This window comes from Vicugna pacos, chromosome 1 (assembly GCF_048564905.1).
Source record: "Vicugna pacos chromosome 1, VicPac4, whole genome shotgun sequence".
NCBI lineage: Eukaryota > Metazoa > Chordata > Mammalia > Artiodactyla > Camelidae > Vicugna > Vicugna pacos.
The window spans coordinates 66,926,812-66,953,457 of NC_132987.1; the positions used below are offsets into that span (position 1 = coordinate 66,926,812).

Genomic DNA, 26,646 nt, shown 5'->3' on the forward strand with positions numbered 1-26,646 from the left:
ACTTTACTAAAAAGAAAATCAGACCATTTTCATATATTTGAGACTACTTCATGTCCAGCTAATGATTTTGTTTGCACAGCAGAAGAGGAAAAAAGAAGGGCTGTGGTCTGAACCGCAGGCATCAGGCACAGATGGGAGAGAGAGCCTCAGACAGAGGAATGCCTTTTTCAGTTAGCATGAGACATGCCTTTGTGCCTTTCCCAGGTAAGATTTTTGAGTTTCTTATTGCTGTGGGAATGGTTTTCAAAGCAGTGATAAAACCTGAATTATGAATAAGACTCAGAAGAATGCATTGGTCCCTACATCTTTCCTCTCTTTAGTGGAGCCTGTTTTTCCCCTGTTGCCGGGACAGTCAGTCAGCACTGTCTTCGTGATCTGCTCTGTGGGAAACTTTTGTGCTGTTTGCTCAGCAGCCTGCTGAAATCATGTTATCGTAGGTCATTTACAATGTGTTTAGTTAACTATCTAAAGTAAGTTTAGATTTAAGTCTACTGTCTTGTCATTTGTATTTTGTTCTATCTGTTCATTGTTCTTTTTTAAAATTTTTAGATGACTATTTTTATTGTTTTATTTCCTCTCGCTTTATTAACTATATATCTTAGATATTTTTAGAGTTTACAGTATGCATCACATCACAGTGTAGCTTCAAATAATTTTATACCACTTTATCCATAATGTAAAGAGTTCTTTTTCAATTTCCCTTTTCTTGTAATAGATTTTCCTGTAACTGTTATAAAAAACTTTGCTATGTAGGTATTGGTTTTGCTTTAAACAGTTATTACCTTTCAAAGAAATCAAGAAACAAAAAAGTGTCTTTTCTTTATGTCTGTCTTTTTTTTACCCTTTGACACTCTGTTCGTTGGAGTAGACTCAGGTCTCCATTTACTGTCATTTTTCTTCACCCTGAGTACGTTAAGTCTTTTTTGTAGCACAGTTCTACTAGTAATGATTTCTCTCAGCATTTCTGTGTCTCTTTATTTATTTATTTTATCCTTTCTTTTGTAAAATATTTTTATTTGACATATATTAATGGGTTTACAGTCTTTCTCTTTTAGCACTTTAGATATGTATTTCCATTAGCTTATGGTTTGTATTATTTCTGATGAGAAATACACCACTATTTTCTTGCTATTCCTTTAAGCATAATACATCTTTTCCCTAGATGCTTTTAAAATTTTTTTTCTTTTAATTTGTTATTCAGTTTTAGCAATTTGATTTGCTTGTGAGTCTCTGGGTGGTTTTTCTTGCTTTACTTCTTAGGTTTTTGAATATGCTGAATTTCATGAGTTTGCTTAGGTTTTTTAATTTTTTCCCCTTAATCTGTGTGCTTATATGTTTCATTAAATTTGGAACATTTTCAACCATTATTTCTTGTAATAATTTTGATCCCTGTCTCTTTTTTCCTAGTACTCCAATCACATATATGTAATACCACTTTATACTGTCCCACAGATCACTGAAACTTTTTTTTCTTTTTTATTCCCCTCTCCATCTTTTTTTTTTTTAAATTCTGTGCTACAGTGGATATATTCCATTGACTGTTTAAATGTGATCTTTAATTCTACAGTGTCTAGTTGCCTGTTACATCCTTCTAGTGAATCTTACACTTCAGGTATTGTATTTTCAGTTTTAGAACTTTCATTTAATTTTTTGTATAGTTCCATTACTTTATTGCAATTCACTATTTGTTCCATAGTTCCTATGTTCCATGTTCCTCATTTCTATATTTCTTTAAATTACTTAACATATTAAAATGCCATCATCTCTATAATATCTGGGTCATTTTTCTAATGATTGAATTTTCTCCCAGTCACATTTACATTTTCCTGATTCTTCATACGTCTAGTATTTTTTTTTCAATTGTATGCTGGACATTGTAGTTAGTACATTGTTGACTCTTTGGATTTTGTAATCTTCAGATAGTCTTTTCTTTTGGAAGGCAGCTAATTTGCTTTCACATCAGTTTGACCATTTTGAGACTTTTAAAGCTTTGTTAGCAAAAGTTTAGAGTAGCTTTTACTCTACTGCTAGGTTAACCATTATTAGATGTAACTCTATGGGCAGGTCTCTACTTTGCTCAAGTTGTCCAACAAGGTCTCTCTATCTCAGTCTGGTCAGAGCTTGAACATCTTTCAGCATTCAGGAGTATGTTGTTCAAGTAATTGTTCAGCTGACAGCTGAACTTTGGTAATAGTTATTTCTTTAGTGTTCATTCTTTGCCTGATTCCCTGAACTTTCTCCCTGCAGTTTAGTGTTTGATCGACATCCAAAGGGATTACTGTGCATATTTCTGGTGACCCGTTTATGCACAGTTCCTTTCTCCAAATTTCACAAATTCCAGCTGCCTCAATAGGCCCAGTTTGCTTTCTCTGCTTCCTCAACTCAGAGACCACATGCTTTGTTTCATCTCTCTTTCCTTATACTGCCTCCATTCAAAAGTGCCTCCATTCAGAAACATGAGGCAGTTGCATGGTACCCACTATCTCCCCTCTCCCCTCTCCTTCCCCTTTCTCAAGGATTGTAGTCCTGTGTTGACAATTGTCCACTCAGCATCTGAAAAGAGTTATTTCATATATTTTGTCCAGTTTTATTTTGGTTATGACAGGAAGGCCATAAAAATTGTGGTCATTTGCTTTAAATCAGTATTTATATATTTTTGAATTGGTTATTCATTTACATAGTTCAGAAATCAAAATATATAAAAGGAATCTATTGAGAAACTTTGCTTCCTTCTATGTCCTAGCTACTCTATTTATAACTCTTAATTACCTGTTTGAGTTTCTTATATTTCCTTCCAGTATTTCTTCATGCAAATATGAATACATACTATTTTTTCCCCTAGTTTTAAACAAGTGTAAGCATTCCACAGGCACTGTTGTTTGCTTTGCTTTTTAAAATATTTTTATATGGAAGATTTGTGATTATCAATAAAGAGATTGAACATAAGCCAGTGTAATCTGTGTGCAGGTAATCTTTGCAGCAAACTGTAGACTTGTTTATTGAGTCATAGATTAAAAACCTGTTTAATTCTGATAGAAATTATCAAATTGCCATCTAATGGGCACAGTTACCACTTACTTTGCAGTAACAAAATATGAATGTTTTTCTACAATCTTGACCCAGAATGTGCTGTCCAACCTCTGGAATTTTGCAGGATAAGTAGAAAAAAAAAGTTTCTTACTATAGATTTAATTTGCATTTCTTTTATTGTGAATGAAGTTAAGCATTATTTAATGTTGTTAAGGCTCTTTTGTTTTTATTATTTCTGTGAACTGCCTGTTTATACTTTGTTCTTGATTTGTAGCACCTCTTTTCTATAATATGTTGAATCCTTTGTGATATCAGTTGCAAATATTTTTCCTTTTTCTTTTACCCTGCTTTTACTTTATTTATTTCATTTTGTTTTTGCCATGCATATCCAATCATTTCTAGTCCATAGATAAATTATTTGAATCCTCTTAATAACCATTCTTCACATATAGAGCACTTGATTTTTTGTTTTGTTGAACAACTTTAGTTTCAAAGCAGAGCACACATTTCTCTCCAGCCCCCTTAAAATGTGCACATATTAGAAACCAGTTTCTCCATTCATTCTTTCATTCATTCTTTCAACAACCGTTTGTTAAGGGCCTATTATGTGCCAGAAACTGTGCAAGGTTTTCTGTAGAATGCAAAAGATTAAGTCTCCTACGCCTAATGACTACGTGGGAGAAGCATGAAAGAACCATTTTAGATTATGTGTCAGTGCTTTAGGAACACTGAGGAAAGCACTACCGCAGTGGTTAAGGGGCAGAGGTCAAGGGTGACTTTACATACATTATACATACTTGACAGCTAAGCAAAAAAACTTCGCATGTTGTAGAATTGAATTGAATCATATTAAGAGCAAGGTTTTTGGCTTTTGGATACATTATTTCATGGTTCTGTGTTTGAACTAAATTTCTGTTATCCTGCTCAGTGTCATAAAACTTGGGGTTTTTTTTGTGCCAACTTTTCTAAAATTATTTCTATTTCAGGTGGTTTAATATTAGCTGCTGATTACTCTCAACTTGAGCTGAGGATCTTGGCTCATTTATCCCATGATCATCGTCTCATTCAAGTACTAAACACTGGAGCTGATGTCTTCAGGAGTATTGCAGCTGACTGGAAGATGATTGAGCCAGGATCTGTTGGGGATGATCTGAGGCAACAAGCAAAACAGGTGACCTTAGTGAACATGCCTAACATAAATGAGGAGAATTTTAATGATTCAAAGAAAATTTTTTTTAAACTGTCTCAATCATTTGCAGTTGAAGAGTGATTTCTCCATCTTTGGGTCTTTCACATTATTCATCTGAGCCTATCTCATGGTATTCATTATATTCTATGTAGAGCCAGTAGAAAGAATCAGACTTAGTCTGGGGCTACTTAGTTTCAGGAAAGCCATTTACATTAGTGATAGATATTGTGGTGGTGGTGGTAGATGTTGTGTGTGTGTGTGTGTGTTTTTAAAATCTCCTTCTAGCCTCTAAGCACCCTTATGCTTATCTTTCTATATTCACACAGCATTAAGCCACAGTGCTTTTTATAGAATGGTGCTCTCTCATATTTGTTGGAAAATAAATGTTGCTGAGCTATGGATTATAATTAATAACTAATAGTTTTTTAGTTTTTTTGAGGCCATTGGTTAGCTCAGCTGCCCATGAAACTTCATATTGCCCTTGGACTTTTCAAATGGGTCCATATTAATTCCTATTCCTGGATGACTGTCAGGCACAGGGACAATCAGAGTCCACAATTACACCATTTCCTCCAGACTTAACACTAATACTTCCTTACCAAATGACCTGTGAGAAATATGATGCCATTTTCAAGAGAGCAGGGTTGTTGGCTGAAGTAAAGGCACACCACTTCCACCTCCAAGATCCTGCTTTGCTAGTTTTACATTTACACTTCTAGCTACTCGTAACTATAATTCTTGACTGGCTCAGTAAGGATGAAACACTTCCTCTCACCACTGGTTACTTAACACCAACACTTGTTCCTCCCATTATTTAGAAAGCCAGCTTTGTCCTATTGAATCTTCTCAGGGGTCACGCATTTAGCAAGCATCAAACCCTAGGTTAATTAGATCATATTCCAATATTTAATACTCATAATAAATTTGTGAAATAGATATTATTATCCCCATTCTATATAGGAAGACACCAAGGCACAGAAAATTAGTAGTTTGCTTAAGGTCATACAGCTGTAAATAGTGGAGCCAGTGTAAGTTCAGAATGCCAGAACGTAGACATTCTGACTCCATAATCTAAACATTTATCCATAGATGATAGCTTTTTCTATTTAATAAGTTATTGCATGATTTAATGTTGTTTATGCTTTTTTTTCCTTTTTTTCCCCTGAATTATCATGTGTTGACCGTCTAATCTAGATCTCTGTTGCTGAGATCTCAGACAGCACTAAGTAATATCTGAGTTAAAAAAAAAATATAGAAAGACCAAAAAAGAAAACCGGAGAGGGAAAAAATCCATCTCAATGTAATTTAAAAAAAAAGGTATTTTGGAAAGTATTTTGAAAGTATTTTGGAATTCTGATAATCATTTTTTGCAAGTTATCTTTTAAAATTTTATTTACCAATGTTTATATAGAGCTTACCTTATGTCATGCAGTTTCCTGAACATATATATAATAATTCATCTAATCCTAACATTGTCACGATGTAGTTATTACTATCCTCACTTTATGGTTGAAAAAAAATCAAGATATAAGGTAGCCTTAGTAAGATAATACCTCTTGTAAATGATGGAACTAGGATTTGAACCCAGGCAATAATTATTATTAAATCAGAGTTTCTTTATTGACTGGTTTAAACCATTTTCCTTCACTACTTCCAAAACTTTCTCAAGAGTTTGTATTTAACCCAAATAAATTCTGTTATTGTGGGATTTCAGGTGGCTGTAAGATGAAGAGGATATTTATTTCCAGTGAAGTCCCCCCCATTATGAAGTCATGTAGTCTACTCTTTCTGCTCTTTTAGTCCTATCGAAAGGTGAGGAGAGGGATGTTCATAATGCTTCTCTTTCCTGACTTCTAGGCAGTAGTTTCTGACTCCTTTAAGCAGTAGTTAATGAGGTATTAGGAGTAGAAAGCTGTTCTGAAGACTGCTGGATAAATGCTAGCGAGAAATAAATTTTTCCTTTTAAATCATTAGGGTTATTTTCTTAACACACATACACTCACATGCATTCGTATTCTGCCCTTTCTTCTTTTCCTCCCCCGACCTCAAAAAGAATTGCTAAAAGGCAGAAAAAGATGTTCATTGGATATCCGCTTCTATGGATCTTACCCATGAAAAGCAAATCTAATCATTTCTTTGACTCACTGTGAAAAGTTTACCAAATTTCAATCCTAATAAACTTTTTATGTTTGCATTTTATGTAGTTATGACCTTTAACTTACATACTGAGTGTGATGAGTCCCTTTCAGATTTGCTATGGAATCATATATGGAATGGGAGCTAAGTCTCTGGGAGAGCAGATGGGTATTAAAGAAAATGATGCTGCTTGCTACATCGACTCCTTCAAAACCAGATACACTGGTAAGGAAGCCTTGAGTGTTATTTATCTTCTAGATACTATTCGTCTTAACTCTCTTTCCATATTATATTAATTCTTGTTAAAAAATAAAAATAGGATTTTCTATTAACATTTCTAAGAGAAGTTTTCATCAAGCATTGTAAATTAAATAATATTAATTGAATAACTAATTAAAATAACCTTACTTATTATCATTATTTACAAAGATGTGCTTTTTTCATAAAAGGAGGGACAGAAATGGAATAGTAAAATGCAGTTAATGTATGTGCTACTATGTCATTGTGAGTATCTCATAAAATATAGGACTTGTCCTGTGCTTTGGGTTTGTATAGCTTTAGCTTGAAACAATAAACTGTTGATTAAATGTACCAGAAACTGTGAGAGAACAATTGCTATTATAGAGCAATTTGAATAACAATAAAATTCACGATTTTTAGGTGTATAGTTCTATGAATTTTGACAAGTGCACACATTCATATAATCTACACTACAACCGATAGGGAAACATCACCCCATCACCTTAAAAAGTTCTTTTTTGCCTCCTTTGTAATCAACCCTGTCTCCAGTCCCCAAAAAGAAAAACTTTTACTCACACATGACATGATCTTGTGCGTAGAAAACCATGTGAATTCTGTAAAAACAACTACTAGAACAAATAACTAAATTTAGCACAGTTCCCACCATACAAGATCAGTTTGTAAAACTCAGTTGTACTTTTATATACTAGCAATAAACAATTCATGAATAAAGTAATAATAAAACCCTTACAATAACATCAAAAAGCATGAAATACTTGGAGTAAACTTAACAGTATGTGCAAGACTTTACTGAAAACCCCAAAGCAATTCTGAGAGAAACCGAAGAATACATAAGTAAATGTGAAATTTACCGTGTTAATTTATTAGAAGGCACAATATTGTTATGATGACAGTTCTCTGTAAATTGTTCTATAGATTCAATGCATTTTCAATCAAAATATCATTAGACTTTTGTGTCAAATTTGACAAGCTGTTTCTAAATTTATATGGAAATTCAGAGGGCTTGGAATAACTAGAATAATTTTGGTGGGAAAAATACAATGCTGAGTATTTACAGTCCTTAGCTTCAAAACTTATTATAAAACTACAATAATCAGGATAGGCATAAGAGTATATATAGAGAACAATGAAACACAACAGAGCATCCAGAAATAGACCTATACATATATGATGAACTGATTTTCAACAAAGTTGCTGTGGTAATTCAGTGAAGGAAAGATGGTCTTGTCAGCAGTTGGTGCTAGAGCAACTGGATACCACTATGGGGAGAAGAACCAAAAAACTTCTACTTTTATCTCACTCTATATTAAAAAAATTAACTTGATATGAAGAGTAAACTTAAAAGTAAAAGCTAGAACAAGAAACCTTCCAGGATAAAAGGGAGAGGAGCTTTGTGACATAGAGGCAGCAATAGTTTCCTAGGTGATAATAACACTGAATTAACCATAAAAGATAAATATTGATAAAGGACACCATTAAGAAAGTATAAAGGAAGCCACAGACTTGAGAGAAAACATTTACAGTCGCTATTATCTAACAAATGACTTGAGTCCAGGATCTATATATTTAAAAAAAAAAACCCAAAACAAACTTACAACTCAAAGTAAAGAAGCAAACAGTTCAATAAAATTAAGTTCAAAAGATTTGAATAGACACTTCATAAAAGAAGATACATGAATAACTATCTCAAGTATTATCATCATTAGTCCTCAGGAAAAGCAAATTAAAACCACAAAGATACCATTAAAAAACACTAGAATGCTAAAAACATTGTGTATATTTTACATTGCTGGTTGGGCTGTAAAATGGTACAACCACTTTGAAAAACAGTATGGCTCTTTCATATAAAGTTAAACATACACCTAACCTTATGATTCTGTAATTTACTCTTGGATTTTTACCCAAGAAAAATGAAAACATATGTCCAAAGGAAGACTTGCATGTGAATGTTGTAGCAGTTTTATTCATAACAGCCAAAGACTGGGAATGTTAAACAACAAAAAATCAAGAGAATAAATGTTAAAAAGTTTTTTCCCAGTTTTATTGAGGTATAATTGACACATAGCACTTTATAAATTTAAGGTGTACAGCACAATATATCATGGAATGTTTACTGCAATAGATTTAGTGAACATCCATCATCTCATATTGATAGACATTAAAGAAATGGAAAAAAATGTTTTTCTTTGTGATTTTTTCCTCTTAGGATTTATTCTCTGAACAATTTTCATATGTAACATAAAACAGTGTTAATTGGCTTTATCATGTTGTGCATTACATTCCTAGAATTTATTTATCTTATAACTGAAAGTTTGTAGCTTTTGACCATCTTCATCTAATTCCCACTCTTCCCACTCCCTGCCTCTGTTAGCCACAAATCTAATCTCTTTTTCTATGAGTTTATTTTTGAAGTGTAATTGACTTACAAACTGTGTTAGTTCTTGGTGCACAACATAGTGCTTCAGTACTTCTATACATTTCAAAATGATCACCATGATAACTAGTTGTCATCTGTTAACCATAAAAGATAACACATAGTTATTGACTATATTCCTCATGCTGTACATTTCATATTTGTGACTCATGTATTTTGTAACAAAGTTTGTTCCTTTTTCTTTAAAAAATAGACTTTATTTTTTTAGCACAGTTTCAGGTTTACAGCAGAATTGAGGAGAAAATACAGAGTTCCCACATAGCCCTCCCCACCCACACATACATACTCCCCTACCCTCAACATCCCTCATCATTGTGGCATATTTGGTACAATCAATGAACCAACATGGGCACATTATTATCAACCAAAGTCCATAGTTTACATTATGGTTCACTCTTGAACCATAATGGTTCATTCTATGGGCTTTGACAAATGCGTAATGACATGTAACCATCATTATAATATCATACAGAATAATTTTATTGCCCTAAAAATCCCTTGTGCTCCATCTATTCATCCCTCCATCCCTCTCCCCAAACCTGTAGAAACCATGATCTTTCTTTTGTTTCTGTAGCTTTGCCTTTTCCAGAATGTCATTTGGTTGGAATCTTTTCAGACAGGCTTCTTTCATTTAGTAATATGTCTTTTAAATTTCTTCCATATCTTTCATGGCTTGATGGCTCTTTTTTTTTCACAGCACATATATTTTGAAATTTACATATATGTAGTGTTCATTGTTTCTAAGAATGTTTAGAGCTTTAGCTTTTTAAACTTACATAGTTATCAAAGGAATAAAGCCAACCACAAAATAAAAATTAATTCAAAAAGATACATACACCTTGCTGTTAACAGCAACATTATTTGTCATTGCCAAGATATGGAAGCATCCTAAGTGCACATCAATAGTTGAGTAGATAATGGAGATGCAGCATACGAATATGTAATGGAATACATCTCATAAGAAAGGATACTTTGTCATTTGCGGCCCTTTACTTTTTCTTTCACTTCAAAAACCAGAACTTTATAACCGGCATAAACATTTCCATTACATCAAGAACAACAGAATACCTAGAAATAAACTTAACCAAGGAGGTTACCTATACTCCGAAAGCCAAAGTGACACAAAGAAGTGGAAAGATTTCTTGTGCTCTTGGATTGGAAGAATCAACAATATCAAAATGGCCACACTACCCAAAGCAATCCACATATCCAGTGCAACCCCTAGCAAAATAGTCAAGACATTCCTCACAGAACGAGAACAAACAATTCCAAAATTTATAAGGAACCACAAAAGACCCTGAACAACCAAAGCAATCTTTTGTGTGTCTTTTTTTTCCCCCTCTTTCTTCTTTTTGTTCTCTTCTCTTATGGTTTGATGACTAGAGAAGATCCTTTAACATTTGTTGCAAAGCTGGTTTGGTGGTGCTGAAATCTTTTAGCTTTTGTTTATCTGTGAAGCTTTTAGTTTCTCCATCAAGTCTAAATGAGAGCCTTGCTGGATAGCGTATTCTTCGTTGTAAGTTTTCCCCGTTCATCACTTTAAGTATATCGTGCCACTCCCTTCTGGCCTGTAGAGTTTCTGCTGAAAATCAGCTGATAACTTTATGAGAGTTCTCTTGTGTGTTATTTGTTGCTTTTCTCTTGCTAATTTTAATATTTTCTCCTTAACCTTAATTTTTGTCAATTTGATGACTGTGCTTTGGTGTGCTCCTCTTTGGGTTGATCCTGTGTGGTATTCTCTATGCTTCCTGGACTTGGGTGACTGTTTCCTTTCCCAAGCTAAGGAAGTTTTCAGTGATTATCTTGCCAAAAAATTTCTCAGGTCCTTTCTCTCTCTCTTCTCGTTCTGGGACCCCTGTAATGCAAATATTAGAGCACTTCATGTTGTCCCAGAGTTCTCTTAAACTATCCTGATTCCTTTTCATTATTCTTTCTGTTTTCTGTTCTAAAGTAGTGATTTGCACTAATCTGTCTTGTAGCTCACTGATCTGTTCTTCTGCCTCATTTAGTCTATTCTTGGTTCCTTCTAGTGTGTTTTTCATTTTAGTGATTTTGTCCTTCAACTCTGGGTATTCTTTATATTTTCCAACTCTTTGCTAAAAACTTCACTCTGTGCACCTATATTCCTCCTGAGTTCTCTGAACATCTTCACCATCATTACTTTAAAGTCTTTCTCAGATAAATTTCCTATCTCCCCATCACTTATTTCTTCTTCTGGGATTTTATCTCGTGCCTTGGCCTGGGAGATATTCCTTTGCCGCCTCGTATCATCTATCTTTCTATGTGTTTGTGTATTCCTTCCGTAGGCTTTGGGATTGTTGTCTTCTTATTTCTAGTATCTGCCCCTGGTGGATGAGGCTGGGCTAGAGGCTTATGCAGGGTTCCTGGCAGGAGGAGCCAGTGCCTGCTCACTGCTGGATGAAAATTGTTCCTGGACCTCTGGTGTCTAGAGGCCTTTGTGGCTTAGGAAGTCTGCTGATGGGTGGGGCTGTGTTCCCACCCTGTATGTTGTTTGGCCCGAGGGTTCCCTACAGGCTGTTCGGTGGGGCTAGATCATGGTGCTAATGATTCAATCAATATGTCAGCCTCCAGGAAAGCTCATGTAGATGAACATTCCCAGAATGTCCTCCACCAGCTTTAATTCCCCTGGGTGAGCCGCAGACTTCCCCACATCCCCAGAAGACCCTCCAAATCCAGCAGGCAGGCCGGGCCCAGGTGCCTATGAAATCACTTCCTCTTCCCTTGGACCTGGCATGCACAAGATTCTGTGTAGGCTTCCCAAGTGAATGGAGTCTCTGTTTCCCCCCGTCCCATGGGGCTTCTGGCACCAAGCCATGCCGGCCTTCAAAAACCAGATGTCCTGGGGTCTCCTTCTCTTCCCAATGCCAGAACCCAAGCTGGGGAGCCTGATGTGGGGCTTAGAGCTCTCATGCCTATGGGAGAGCCTCTGTGGCTTAACAAATCTTCAGTTTGTGGATCACCAACCGAGGGGTATGGAGCCTAATTATATCGTGAGCATGCCCTTCCTACCATCTTGCTGTGGTTCCTTCTTTATGTTTCCAGTTGCAGAAGATCTTTTTTGCTAGGTTCCAGTCTTTTTCTGATGGTGGTTTGCATTCAGTTGTGGATTTGTTGTAGTCATGAGGAGAGGTAAGGTTGTGGTCCTACTGCTCCGCCATCTTGACCAGAAATCCCATAAAAGTTTGTTCCTGTTAATCTCCCTCACCTATTTCTCTGCTCCCTCCACCCCCCTTCCCTCTGGCAACCACCTATTTGTTCTCTGTATCCGTTACTTTGTTTCTGTTTATCAACTGAGTAAATTTAAAGATCAAATTGGTTTTATTTAATGATTCACGAATTGGGCAACATTGCATCTAGCAATAGAAAGGAGCTCCACTGAGCTGTAGTAAAGGAAAGTTTTTCAAAAGTGGAAAGGGGATAGAAAAAGGAAATTATTAGCAAAGAATGCATTGTTTCAGACACCCTCCTAAGGGGAATGGAAGGGCCTATCGGACAGATAATCTTGCTAGTGCTGACCAGGTAATTCCAGGCTGACCGGTTAAAGGTTGCATTCCTATGTGGATTGAGACTGCAGTTAGGTTAAGTATTAAGTCTCAGTTTGCTGACATAGGGTTTAGCACAAGTGACTCCTTTTTGGGCCTGCTGTCTCCTTTTTACCAGAAACAAATGTCTGTCAACAGTACTATAGATAAACAAATTCTGCAATGGAATGCTACTTAGCAAGAGAAAGCAGACACAAGTGAGAATGTACAGTACAATTCAGTTTTTATGAAATTGAAAAACGTGAAAAAGATATAGTGTCATAAAGTAGATCCATGAGCGTTTGAGGCTGATAATGGGGGGCTGACTGTGAAGGTGATGAAAATGTTTTGTGTCTTGTACTGGTTGTTATAGGAATTTTGTTAAATGCTTCTAACTGTTCACTGGAAGTGGGTGCTCTTTATTGTATATAAATTATGCCCCGTAATTGATTGTTTTTTAAAGTAGTTCTTGTGGATCTCTGAATATTAGAAGTCCTCCTACTGGAGTCAGGTGAGAGAATTTGTAGAGATGCAGTCTCTTAAATCTCATCCTTTGTTTTCTACTCAGCAGTATCACGGTAATTCTTAGAAGATGAGAGCTTGATTGCTTTCTGAAATTCCTATGCTAGTGGTCAAATATCACTAACAGCTTTACTCAATAGGGTTTTCTCCCCTCCTTTCACCCACAATCTTTTCAAGTGTCTTTCCTATACCAGCCAGACAATAGAAATCCTCAAATGAAGGGTTTTAATTGGGAGAGATTAGTATTTGGATGAGCAGAGCTGGGGGAAAGCAGAAATTACACATAAGAATTAAGATAGATGAGCAGTCTCTATACCCGAATATGTTTTAAGGAGTTTAGAAAAAGAATGTTCCAGGAGAAAAGACTTCTAGCTCAGAGATAGGAATGAGCAGTGAAGAGATTGTTCCACCTGGAGCCTAGAATTCATCCTGGAGATCCATATGACCTAATGATGGACCTCTATAGCAAAGGATGAATGCTGGTATAGGGAATATGAAAGTAGCATGGAATAATCTTGAGATCCTGTAGTAAAACCACCTCAGTTTTAGTACCTGCTCTGTTGTTCTGGAGTTTAGTTTTGTACTTTTTGTTGGTGGTGGTGGTGGTTAAAAAACAAAGAGTGAGATTTTGTCATTTCTGAAGTCCTTTTTGTTTCTAACATTTTGAGTCTACAAAAAAGTGAATGACTATATGAGATGATGGGTGTTAATTAAACCTACTGTGGTTATATTTCACTATATATGTATATATATATAAAGTAAACTATCATGCTGTACATCTAATTTATATTCATTTACTTATTTAAATGGATATACTGGGGATTGAACCCAGGACCTCCTGCATGCTAAGCACATGCATTACCACTGAGCCATACCCTTCCTCTGTACTGTACATCTTAAATTTACACAGTGATGTATGTTAATTATTTCTCAATAAAACTGGAAGGAAAAAGTGAATGAAAGTTTATATGCAAAATTTTGATGATGTGATAATCATGGTGGGGTTTTCGTATATTTCACTGTATTGAAACTGGTGAATGAGATTAAGGATGGACATTGGTTATAATTATTTCTTTATTTTCTTTGCAGGAATTAATCATTTCATGAGAGAGACAGTGAAGAATTGTAAAAGAGATGGGTTTGTTCAGACTATTTTGGGAAGGCGTAGATATTTACCAGGAATCAAAGACAACAACCCTTACCGTAAAGCTCACGTATGTTGAAATTTCTCTGGATTTCTGACTTAATATTTTAAAGGCATATACTTTTTCACAAGGACTGGATGCTGCTAATGTTGCTTTTAGAGATTACTAGCATATTAATTTGATCTCCTGTTTTATTCAGGACTTCTGAAGTGATGGTGCATGCCAGTATTTGCTGAACACAGTCTTTAGGGGACTAATATAAATATGGTTTCACTTAATAATATTTCAATTAAAGATATTCTGTTTTAGTAAGCCAATTATTGATTAGCTTTGGTAATAAGTTATAAGTAAACTCAGCTGTAACATTTGCTAATTGTTCTTTGTTTCAGATATTGTATACTAAGTTGTTGTATCACAGCAGATTGCCAGTGTTGTCAGAAATTAGCCAATCATTGAACTGTGGTATCTTTTTAGTTCATTTTGCTTGTTGATTTATTTTAAAAACTCTGGCTCATTAGAGGTTATTAGGATGCCCAAAATATTAAAGAAGGCTGTTTTTAATATTATTCAAAAGATTTATTTTGACGGTGTTTTCTCAAATTATGATTAAAATCTTTCTGAAATCATTAGGATCCATAAAAGTATTCCGTGTGTCTGGGCATTTAAGCTTCTATTATAGCATAAACCTTCTATTGTAACGTTGTATTTTGCCCTTATCCCATACTTTTGTGTGTGAGTGCCCACTACACGTTGCATGTAATGAAAATAGCCTCCAAATTGCTAAACTTCTGTCTTGATCTAGAATCTCTCAGAGCAATAATGCTCTTAGGGACTATGGAAGAATAGTTGGGTTTTTGTTATTTCTTCAGTCTCTAGCCTCCCATATATCCACATACAGTCATCAGCTATCTGTCAGGCCTCTACCATATCTCCAAGTGAAGTAGGCACTGTAGCTGATGAGGAAAAGTAAGTCTTAAAATGTATTGGAAGGGATAAAACAAACTAAAAAAATATAAAAATTACATATATACTCAAGTTATTTAGGCTTCCAGAGAGTAGGTAGGTCTTGAACAAATTCTTTAAGACTAAAGTTCATATTGTTGGGCATGAGCAAAAGACAATCACAAGTGAGTAAGAGTTAGAGTAAGAATTGGCCAAAAACCAATCTGATAGTGGAGAATATGAGTTGTCACTGAGGAGTTGATCATTTCTACTGGTCAGATGGAATCAGCTACTGGAAGGCTTTACATGGCAGGCTGAGAGATTTGGGCTTGATCTAGTAGGGATTGATTATGTTTCTTGGGATTTACATAATGAAAAATGGAGGATAGATTTATTAATGATAATGAACCAAATACTTTGAAAAAGAAAACTGATGTTTTTATAGTTAAAGATATGAGAGTAAGACTTTTCATACCAAATCCTTAGGAAAGTCAGAGTTCTGATTCATTATGTTGTTGCTGAGAAAAAACAAGTTCCAGCCTTCTAAATCAGCAATAGAGTAAATATAGCCAGATTTATTTTTAAATTTTTGTTTAGTTTGCTATTCTTTTTATTTCAACTTTTATTATGTTAGAAAGTACACATAGAGAAAGCTCAAGAAACAAATATAAATTTCAATAAATTATCAAAGAGCTGTACCATCCAAACCAAAAAAATAGAATATTGTCAGCATCCCAGAAGCTCCTCTCATGCCTCTTCCTAATTACCTTCCTAGAAATAACCGCTAAACCTTCTAACCCTATAGCTTTATTTTATGTATTTTTGACCTCTGTATGCATCATATATGTGTATTGTTCTGTGTTTAACTTCTTTCACTCAAAATTACATAGGCAAGTCATTCATGTTGTTCCATGTAGACGTAGCTGTATAGATCTGATATATGAGTATACCATGATTTATCCATTTTTCTGTTGATGGGTTTCTAGTTTGGAGCTATTATGGATCTTGCTGATTTGATCATTCTTGTGCAAGGTTCTTGGTGCATATATATTTCCATTTATGTTTGGTAAAGACCTAGTCATAGAATTGCTGCCTATCTTCAACTTCAGTAGATAAAGCCACGTTGTGTTTTATGGTGGTTATAACAATTTGTCCTCTCATGTGTGTTGTCATTGCTCTGCATCCTTGCTAACATTTGCTATTAAGTTAATACAGTTTTAGCTACTTTAGTGGTATAGTATCTTGTAGTTTGTATTTTCTTGAATACTAATGAAGTAAAGCAACTTAACAATTATTTATTAGCCGTTTAGTTATTTTTTTCTTGTGTAAGTGCCAATTCAGTTTTTCTTGTTCTTTGTTGTTGTTGTTGTTGGGTTGTCTTGTCTTTTTCTTACTGATTTATAGGAGCCTGTTACTGATTACACTTGTGGAAAATATTCTCTTCCACACTGTGTCTGGCCTTTTTGTTCTCTTATTAGTAATTTTAGAAGAAAGGAGAGTATTAATTTTGTTTATTCTTAAATATTTTATTGAGAAATAACATTTATGCAATAAAGGGCACAAATCTTGAGTGTAAACCTTGAAGTTTCACATACACACACACACACACACACACACTGATAAAGCCACTATCATAATCAAGATATAGAATTTTTCCAGCACCCCAGAAGACTTATTTATATTTCTTCCAAGTTGGTACTGTCACCTCTGTGCAGACACATAAAGCTTTAGATTAGTTTTATATGAACTTGAATTTTATTTAAATGCAGTCATACCACTTGTACTCTTGGGTCTAACTCTTCATTCAAATATACATCTGTGAGATTCATGTGTCATGTGCAGCTATAGTTCATGTCTTTATTTAGCTGAGTAATATTCCATTGTAGGAACATACCAACAATTTATCTTTTCTAATATTGGCAGACATTTTGGTCATTTTCAGGTTTGGGCTATCATTAATAAAGCTGCTATGAATATTCTTGTATTTGCCTTTTGGTATACATATGCACCCAATTCTGTTACCTTAGAGTGGAATTGCTGAGTCATAGAGTAAGCATATTTTTACCTTTAGTACATGCTGCCTGATTTGCAGAGTGCTTATTTTCATTGCCATCAGCAATATATCTACATTCTTGCCATTGCTTGATATTATTGGTCTTTTTAATTTTAGCAGTTCTAGTATCTGAGTCAGGGTACCTCTTTGTGCTTTTAATTTGCTTTTCCCTGATGACTGGTGATACTGAACTCCTTTTTTATATGTTTATTGAACATTTGGATACCTTCTTTTGTGAAATGTCTGTTTAACTGCTATGTTTTTATTTTTGAGTTGTCTGTCCTTTAACTGATTTATGAGAGTCCTTTATATATTCCAGGTATGAATCCTTTGCTTACATAGATTTATCAGTCTTTTGTATTATTGTGTTGCTTTCCTTGATCTGTTTAAGAAAGCTTTTTCTACCCCAATTTCAAGAAAATATTCTGTAGAAGTTTTTGGTTTTGACTTTTACATTTATATCTATAGTCAACCAGGAATTGATTTTTACTTATTGTGAGAGATTGAGGGTCAAGGTCCTCCCCAATCCCCATGGATATACAGTTGTCCAAACTATTTATTGAAAAGACTGAGCTTCCCCCCAACAGCTCTGCAGTGCTGCCTTTGCCACAAATTATATTTTAAAGTATGGATGTGTCTGTTTCTGGTCACATTGTTTTGGTCTGTTGTGTCTGTTCATCCTTTAGGCTGTGTCATACTACCTTAGTTATGAAGCTGCTTTATAAGATGTTTTGGTATATGGTAAAGTAAGTTTTCTCATCTTGGGTTCCTACTCCTCCATCCCCCAAGAATATTTACCCATTCTTGGTTCTGTGTATTTCCATATAAATTGTAGAGGCAGCTTGTGAATTTCCACACAAACATAAAATCCTATTGGGATTCTCAGTTGCAATTGCCTTAAGTTCATAGATCAAGGTGGGATTACTGGACATATTTATAAATTTGAGTTTTCCAATCCATGAACATGTTATATATGTCCATTTTATTTAGGTCTTTGGGTCTTTTTAAATTCTTCATGATAGTTTTGGGAAAGCAATCTTACAAGATTTTTATTAGATTTATATCTAGGTGTTTGAAAAGTTTAATGCTGTTGAGAATGCTATCTTTTTAAAATTCTTTCCCTTTTTTATGTTTTCTAACCTTTGCTCCTGATAGATATATAATTGTTTTTATTGTTGTGTCTAAAAACCTTGCAGATATTACTTACTAATTCCAAAAATTTATCTTTAGATACTTTTAGGTATTCTATCTACACAGTTTTCATCTGCAAAAAGAAAAAAAAATAGTTTTATAACTGCCTTCCAAATCTTATTCTTTTTTAACTTTTGGTTGATTTACTAGCTAGGACATTGCTGAATAGAATTAGTGATAGTGGGCATCTTTGCCACTTTTCAGATCTCAGAGGTGAATTATAAGCATTTTACCGATTAAGTGGAACTTTCTTTTAGGTTTTTAATAGTGTCTGTCAGATAAAGTGAGTTGCCTTATATATGTGCTTGTAGGCTGTAGAGTCTGTATGCCAACACTCAGCTGTGCTGTTGTAACGCAAACAGTGAGTGTGGCTGCATTCCAGTAAAACTGCATTTATAAAAAGAAGAGATGGGCCATACTTGGTGTGCAGGCTGCAGTTTGCCCACCCCTGGCCTAACTGTTCCTTCTTTAAGTGTAATCTGCCTTTTTTCTCTAGGTTGTTTTCAATATAGTATTTTTCTTTTTGTGTGGTTTCTAGCAGATTTTCTGTTATGTGGTTAACTGTGTGCTTTTTTTTATTTCCTGTTTATGTGTGTGGATGTGGTGTGTTAAACATATCCTTTTTTGAGGGTGTTATGACTTCTTGAATCTGCACCTTGAGATCCTTTGTTGATTTTGGAAAATTCTTAGTCATTTCTTCTTCAATCATTGCTTCATCAGATCTCTTCTCTCTGAAACTTCTATTACAAAAGTTTTAAACTTTTTTCTTTAATTCCTCATTTTTCATATCCTCTGTTTGGTATTTTTCGATGTTTATATTTCATCATGGTTACTTCTGGATATTTTCTTCTAACTTGTCTTTCAGTTGGCTGATTTGCTCTTCAATTTGCTGTTGAGCAGCGATTGAGCCTTTAAGTTCTAAGTAATATAGAACTTTTCCAGCACCCCAGAAAGCTTTTATATCTCTCTCCAAGTCGGTACTATCCCCACCCCTGTGCACATACACCAAACTATAGAGAAAGCACTGTTTAAGTGCTTTAAGTTCAATTATTTTTATTTTTCTGTTCTAGAGTTTCCATTTTGTTCTTAATTATGAGTACATGGTTCTCAATAGTGAAATATTTTTGTCTTTTATTTTCTTGATAACATGATTATTTTATAGTCTAATGAGTTTGATAATAGTCTGTAATCAAACATGTCCCATACTTGGATCCCTGTAGTCTATTCCTATTGCTTTTTATTTTTCTCAGTTTTCTACAAAAACAGTTACATTGTCTCAACTCCTTATGGGCCTCCTGCTACTTAATGGGCCTGAACCCAAATATTTTTTCCCACCCCTCAAGACCACCAAGCTCTGTTCAGCTTCTTAGCCTCTCAGCTGCCTCTTTTGGAATCTGTTGATGTCCCTGGGAGAAAGGGCAGCCTCCAATGCCCGTATCACCTCCTTGCTTTCCTTTCTCTTCTAGTTCTTTAGGTTCTGTAATTTTTCACTTACTTTGTACCTGTCTGATTTATTCAAAGAGGCATTTTCTGACCAGCTTTTCTGGTTGTTATCAGTGGGAGGATTGGTCCTAATGGCCTAATCTTCCATTACTAGAAACCTATATTTTTATGTTCATGAAAACGCTTTGGTGATGACAAGCAACTGAGATTATGGGACACAAAGTCAAGACTGTCAAGTTTTCTTATTTTGGAGGAGAATCAGGGAAGTACAGTATCACGAGAATAAAATATATTTATGTTAATCATATTTGCTTATGTCACAGTGAAAACAACCCAAAATTTCAGTGACTTATGAAAAGAAGCTTTATTTTTAATTCATGTTATAGTTTGGCTCTGGGTCGACTATGGCTCTGCTCCAGTCCCTATCTGGGATAAACTCTTTTTTTTGTGACAGTGTTAGATAGTTTTTAAAACTTCTTACATGTGCTGTATGTCAGTTTTACATTTCATTGGCCCATTCTTAAATAGTGAGAAACACTTTGAGTCACATGGCTTTGGGTGGAGGCTATGGAACTTCACAGAGAAAGGCAGCAAGCAATAGCAATAACAACATAATCCACTGCACAAGGCATACAGTTTCAAGAAGGGGAGGAGTCAGTAGAACTTTGAAATTCGGTCAGCCTTTAAACAGTGACAGCTGGGTGAGTTTAGAATGAATTCATCAGCATTTGACAAAACAACAGTTAGTTTAAAAAAAAAGTCTATTTAACTAGTATTTAATATAAGGGAAGTTGGTGACAGGGAACTCTATCAAGTTATGTAGTTCCTCCAGTGAGTAGATCCTTCCCACTTTCTGAGTCCTTTGGAAACAATAGGAGTGATATTCATGGATAGGTTGCACCCTAGATATTAACCTGGACCCCTGTTCCCCTGCCCCAGGATGATCACTTTTAGCAAGTGACCATGGCAGCAATAGTTCAGGGAAGTTCTACTTTAATATCCAGGACTCTAGGATCTGCACATTTACTGGCAGCTAACAATTAGCCCCAACAGCCCATAGAAAGCTCTGATTAATACCAGAGGGCTCCAGATCTAGTGGGCCAAACTCTACATAGGACCAAGAGTCCACTGATATGAGGGATGTACTTGAAACTTTCCAACCCACATGACAAAGAATGATATTCTAATTATAACTATTTAGGATTAAGAGCAATTGTATTCTGAGGAATACACCCTTTAAAGTGAAATTTAGAACATCGATAATATAATTTTGGGCCTCTAAATACATTTTAAGTATAATGCAGTTTTTGGTTCCTGAGTGTTGAAGATTTCTAAATTGAAGCAACCTGACGTTCTTTTGTTTAATCTATCCTCTAGTGAATGACAACCCAGAATCTAGAGCTCTGGATCATTCCAGTTGTTATTCTTAGGATGCAGCTCAGTAGTTGTTATCCTGGGTCACATCTCGTCCAGATTTCCAGTCTGGTTGCAGGAGTCAGCACTAATCTGTGGACACTTTAAAGGCAGGTATGAAACCACGTTGGCATATCTGATGGAGCACCTGTTATTGTTGTTTCTCGTAGGCTGAGCGTCAGGCTATCAACACAACAGTCCAAGGTTCGGCGGCTGATATTGTCAAAATAGCCACAGTTAATATTCAGAAGCAATTGGAGACCTTCCACTCAACCTTCAAATCCCATGGTCATCGGGAGGGTATGCTCCAAAATGACAGAACAGGTTTGTTCATAAATAAGGCCCCTGATATAACATAGTGAGATTAATTATGTCAGAAAAGAAAAGGAGAAGTATTTTATATATTATTTCTCAGCAATTCTCAAACATTTTGGTCTCATGGTGTCTTTATACTTTTAGAATTATTAAGGACCCCAAAGAGCTTTTGTTATATGGATTATATCTATTAATATTTACCATATTAGAAGTTAAAACAAGGAATTTTAAATGATTAACATTTACAGATAATAATAATAATAAACCTACCATGTGTTAACATAAGGAACTTTTTTATGAAAATAACTACATTTTTTCAGAATAAAAGATAATTCGTGGTGAGTGACTATTTTACATTTCTAAAAACTCTAATGTCTGGCTTAAGAGAGAATGTTTATATTCTCTTATCTATTTCTGCATTCAATTTGTTGCAATATCATCTATTTTGTAACCTCTGGAAAATCCTCTGTACGGTCTAGGGTGATAAATGTCCCAATTTGTGGGAGACTGATGGGTTTCCCGGGATATGGGACTTGTAGTGCTAAAACCAGGATAATTTGTCACCTTGTTGTATGCTTATGAGAGAATGAGACTAAAAAAGGAAAATAACCTCTAAGTGTTATTAGGAAAATAAAAAATTTTGACTTTGCTGATGCTTTGAAAGGATCTCAGGGATCCATGTTGATCCTCAGACCACACATTAAGAACATGTTGATTTTCCTGTTCATGACCTTTCACGAGCACATGTACACATTCACACTCTTTTATATTTGTAGAAAGAGAATGTACAGTCAAACTTATTTGGGGAATAATGTACTGTGTACTTTGGAGGATTTGGAAGTAAAAGTTATCAACCTATGTTTAAAATTTAAATCTACTAAAGAAAGGAAGATATGATACCTGACTGAAATGTTTACATGACGCTTCACAGCAAAATGATGCAGTGCAGTGTCAAAATGATAGCATCAATCCTTATAGTGAGTGAAAGACAATGTAGATACGTCACAGAGGATGACTTCGTGTGTCGTGCTGAGTTAAAGGTAGTAGTAGGTCAGTGGGATCAAAGGGAGTGGTGCCTGAGGAAGCAGACCACACAGGGAATAGGAGGATCATGGCATTCTAGGTCAGAAGACAAGTAACCAAGGGAAGTCAAGAGGACAGAGGTACGGTGATCAGAAAGCAGAAAAATTAGAGCATCTGGACAGCCAATGATGTAAGATAAGTGGGGCCCAAAGGGGCAGATCAGATTTTAGCCAAACTGGTGAACAGGTGCCTTTGCATCCCTGGTATGGAAGCAACTCGCCGAGCCTCGTCTGCCTTTGTTCTCTTACCCTGCAGGAGCCAGCTCAGAAAACCAGGTAATGACAACTAAAGTACTCTCTTGGGAATTTCAGCTATCGAGGGAGGTGGTCTTTGTGCTGTCCTGAAGAATAAGTAGGAAATTTGGATGGTAGAAAGGAAGGACTGCTCTGAAACATGGGCAAACAAAGGCAGTTACTGTAAAGGTATTAATGTTGAACCTTATTTTAGTGATCAGGGTGGTATAATCTGTACCACTAGGAAGTTAGGAAATAGTAACTAAGTGTAGTATAGTGATTTTTAAACATTTTTGGTCTCATGGGTTCTTTTGAGAATCTACTGAAAGACAGAGATCATCTCCACAGAAGAAAGTACAGACATAGACCCTTACATGTATCTTTAAGGGTCTAAGTATCTAACACTCTCCGAAGTGTTTGGACCCTAGATTTAGAATTACTTGTCTAGAGTGTGTGGTCCAGTTAAGGAATCACCACTTCTACCATGGTGACACTTATGGCCAGAGAAAGACATCAGGGAGTGTCAGTCTTATAAAACACTGCCTAAAGACAATGCCAATTCCCTTTTCTGGAGCAAGAATCAGGCCCCACACTAGTGCTGTTCTCAGAGAAGTTGGTAGTGGGAACTCCATGGAAAGCGAAGATGGTTGTTTATGAGAAATAAGTTAGACTAGAGTTTGGAGCAGAGTTCTTTAAACTCCATTTACTGACTTTGTTAGATTCCTCATTTGTGGGAGAAAGTTGATGAAGATTTGAGTTTACCTGATGGGCGGGATAGGTAGCAACCAGCAAGTAGTTATTTTCCTGATAATTGTATATTTTATGTGTTTTAATCTCTTAATTAAAATTTCCCAGAACTGCTCAAAATCTCTCTTAAAAATATTTTTTTCTATAGCACAGTGACATTGCTGATCAGTTTTGCTACTTTTTTTTGTCGGGTAGGATTGTTACCAAAGAGAAAACTGCAAGGGATGTTCTGCCCAATCAGAGGAGGCTTCTTCATCCTTCAACTCCATGATGAACTCTTATATGAAGTGGCAGAAGAGGATGTTGTTCAGGTATTTTTGCAGTGTTTGTGTCCATTCTACAGAAAGCTAAAACATGGTAGGTCAAGCTAAGGTGCATGAGATTTCGGGAACCCTTCCCTAGCCCTGGGATAGGTACAGAAAAGTTGAATCCTTAAGGGTAGAGAAAGAGCTAAGAGTGCTGAGCTTTAAACTCATTTAAAAAGAAATTCCTGCAGGGATATTTTTGTTTGGGAGAAGTTAGATGAGAATTTGGAGTCCTTGTCCTGAGGATTCCAAAGCTCTGAGCATTCTAGTGAACCTGGCAGAGCTCCTGCTCATCAGGGAAGACCAATGTGGGATGCCTGACTCTTTACAGATTTTGAGTTTTAAGCACCATGAGGTGAAGAGCTCCAGTCTGGCTTATCTTCTCAGTGGATGGGCTGGGAAACATTCTTTGGACAGCGTTTGTTAACTTTTTTTTTTTTTTTTTTAGGTAGCTCAGATTGTGAAGAATGAAATGGAAAGTGCTGTAAAACTCTCTGTGAAACTGAAAGTGAAAATGAAAATAGGCGCCAGCTGGGGAGAGCTGAAGGACTTTGATGTGTGATTGTGGGGAAGCCTGGTGTAGGTACAGTCACACAGAAAGAATAGAGATTACCTTTCACCTGCTTCATGAAATAGAAATCCTCAAGTCTTGATGAACTTAGGATAGTAATTTTATAGTGAGAGTGTCAATATGTATATGAGAGTTTATTCTCTGTAGTGTAAAAAAAATTTTTTTGAGGCCAAATACTAAGTTTAATTCACTCTTTAATATTCTTTAATTTAATACAAGAAAGTATTTATGAAATTACCTTTTAAAGCTTACTGTGGCTCTTAACAGGTTCAGAACACATGCTTCAAATATGTACTTAGCACTTTGGGTCTTCATCTGTCTAGGTTGAGCATTAAGAAACAACTGCTGCCTTGGAGGCATTTTCAGCCCAACCAGGATTCAGAAACTTGTGATAAGGACCCTAATAGGAGTTGGAGACAGATAAGGATTTGGTTTCACATAAGCCACTAGGCTTAGGCGTTGTGTGTATTTATAGCCAATATCAATTTAAGACTTCTGAAGTAGTATTTTTAAATAGCATTGGCTAATGAATTAAGAATTCTGTGAAGTGGTAAGGCTTAGTATGGATGTAGTCTAGGAATAGATTGTCATGAAATGCTGTTTCTTCTTTCTTTCCCTCCCCCAGTTCATGCAATGAATGTATTTCAATACTTAGGTATTAAAAAACAAACTGCGCCTCTTTAAGAGGTATCCTGATCTGTAAGATCGGATATTTATATTGCAGTTTAATATAATACTGCCTGAGAAGGAAAACACCCCCCCATCGGTCCCTCATGCCTCTTTCTCTGTGGCATTGTGAGACTATTCATGTTGAAAGATGGTACTTTATAACCCCAGTCAGAGGTGATAACTGACCTTTTTGATGTTTGAATAAAGTTAATTTATGAGAAACTTTATAGCAGCAGTTCAGTTTTTAAAAAATTGTGCTTGGACTAAGAGTATTAGAAGCCTGTGTCACCTATTTATTCTGTACTTTGCTCAACAATGTCTCTGCTCATAGGAAGTGTTTATTATATTCTTAGTTATCAGAAGAGCTCATATGTTATTAATCGGAATTTTTTTAAAAAGTTGCTTTATAAACAAAGTGTAGTGCACTATTAGAAGTTGGATAGTGCACAAGACTTTTTTGGGCTGGGGGTGGGAGGGGAGTGGGCAGAAGACAGCAGAGGTAAGAGGGAAGTTATATCATTATTTCTCAGATTTTTTCCATATTACGTGTACCGTGTTTCTTCGAAAAGCTGTAGTGCTGTTAGCATTGTGATGGTCTTGAGAATCCAGCACAAGAGAAACTTCAGTCTATTTACATGAGTGTTCTCCAAATATGAGTGCAGACATATATAGGTCACTCCCACCTCATTTTCTGCAGCTGTGGCTCTACATATGTAGTTACATGTCTTTTCTCATCTTTTTGACCTATCTACTGGACTTAAAACAATCCTTGCTTTTCATGATTCAGTTATGCACAAATTCCAGTTACAGTAGTTTACTTAAATAATATTAGTGCTACAACACAGTTCAAATTTCACTTACCATGGTATATTAACTGAGTAATCACATAAAAGTTCAAACTTCACTGGTAGCTCTTCAGTCCACAAGTCACTATGTAGGTAATAGATGTGCATTGTGGTAGGCAGAATAATGCAGCCTCCCCCAGCATGTTCACATCCTACTCCCCCAGACCTGTGAACATGTATCACATGGCACAAGGAACATTGTTGATGTGATTAAGTTAGAGATCTTGAGATGGGGAGATTATTTGGGTGATTCCAATACGAACACAAGGTATGAAAGGAAGGCAGATGGTCCAAGTCAGAGGAGAAATGTGACAGTGGAAACAGTCAGATTGAGATTTGAAGAATCTGCACTGCTGATTTTAAAGATGGAAGAAAGCGCCATGAGCCAAGGAATGCAGACAGCCTCTAAAAGCTAGAAAGAGCAATGGAATGTACAGCCTCCAGAAGGGATGTGGCCCTGCCAACACCTTGATTTTAGTCCAATAAGATCATATTGGACTCCTGACCTCCAGAACTGTAAGCTAATAATTTGTGTTTTTGTTTGTTTTTCAGTTTTGAGATATAATTGGCATACTGC

The 26,646-nt window shown here is 35.7% G+C and overlaps 1 protein-coding gene across 4 annotated transcripts in view; it reads left to right on the forward strand.

The window, feature by feature from the left end:
- The window catches only part of POLQ (DNA polymerase theta), a 94,624-nt gene extending 69,173 nt beyond the window's left edge, over positions 1-25,451 (forward strand). The window contains exons 24-30 of one of the 4 annotated variants that reach the window (XM_072964227.1): positions 80-204; positions 4,017-4,201; positions 6,469-6,580; positions 14,204-14,328; positions 21,472-21,625; positions 23,875-23,990; positions 24,433-25,451. In XM_072964227.1, coding sequence (XP_072820328.1) covers positions 80-204; positions 4,017-4,201; positions 6,469-6,580; positions 14,204-14,328; positions 21,472-21,625; positions 23,875-23,990; positions 24,433-24,546 — 931 coding nt within the window. In that variant the 3' untranslated portion in view covers positions 24,547-25,451. Of the gene's footprint in view, positions 1-79; positions 205-4,016; positions 4,202-5,933; positions 6,032-6,468; positions 6,581-14,203; positions 14,329-21,471; positions 21,626-23,874; positions 23,991-24,432 lie in introns of those variants that run through there. The other 3 variants (XM_072964211.1, XR_012074154.1, XR_012074156.1) reach the window with 3 other exon arrangements.
- Positions 25,452-26,646: the final 1,195 nt, after the last annotated feature.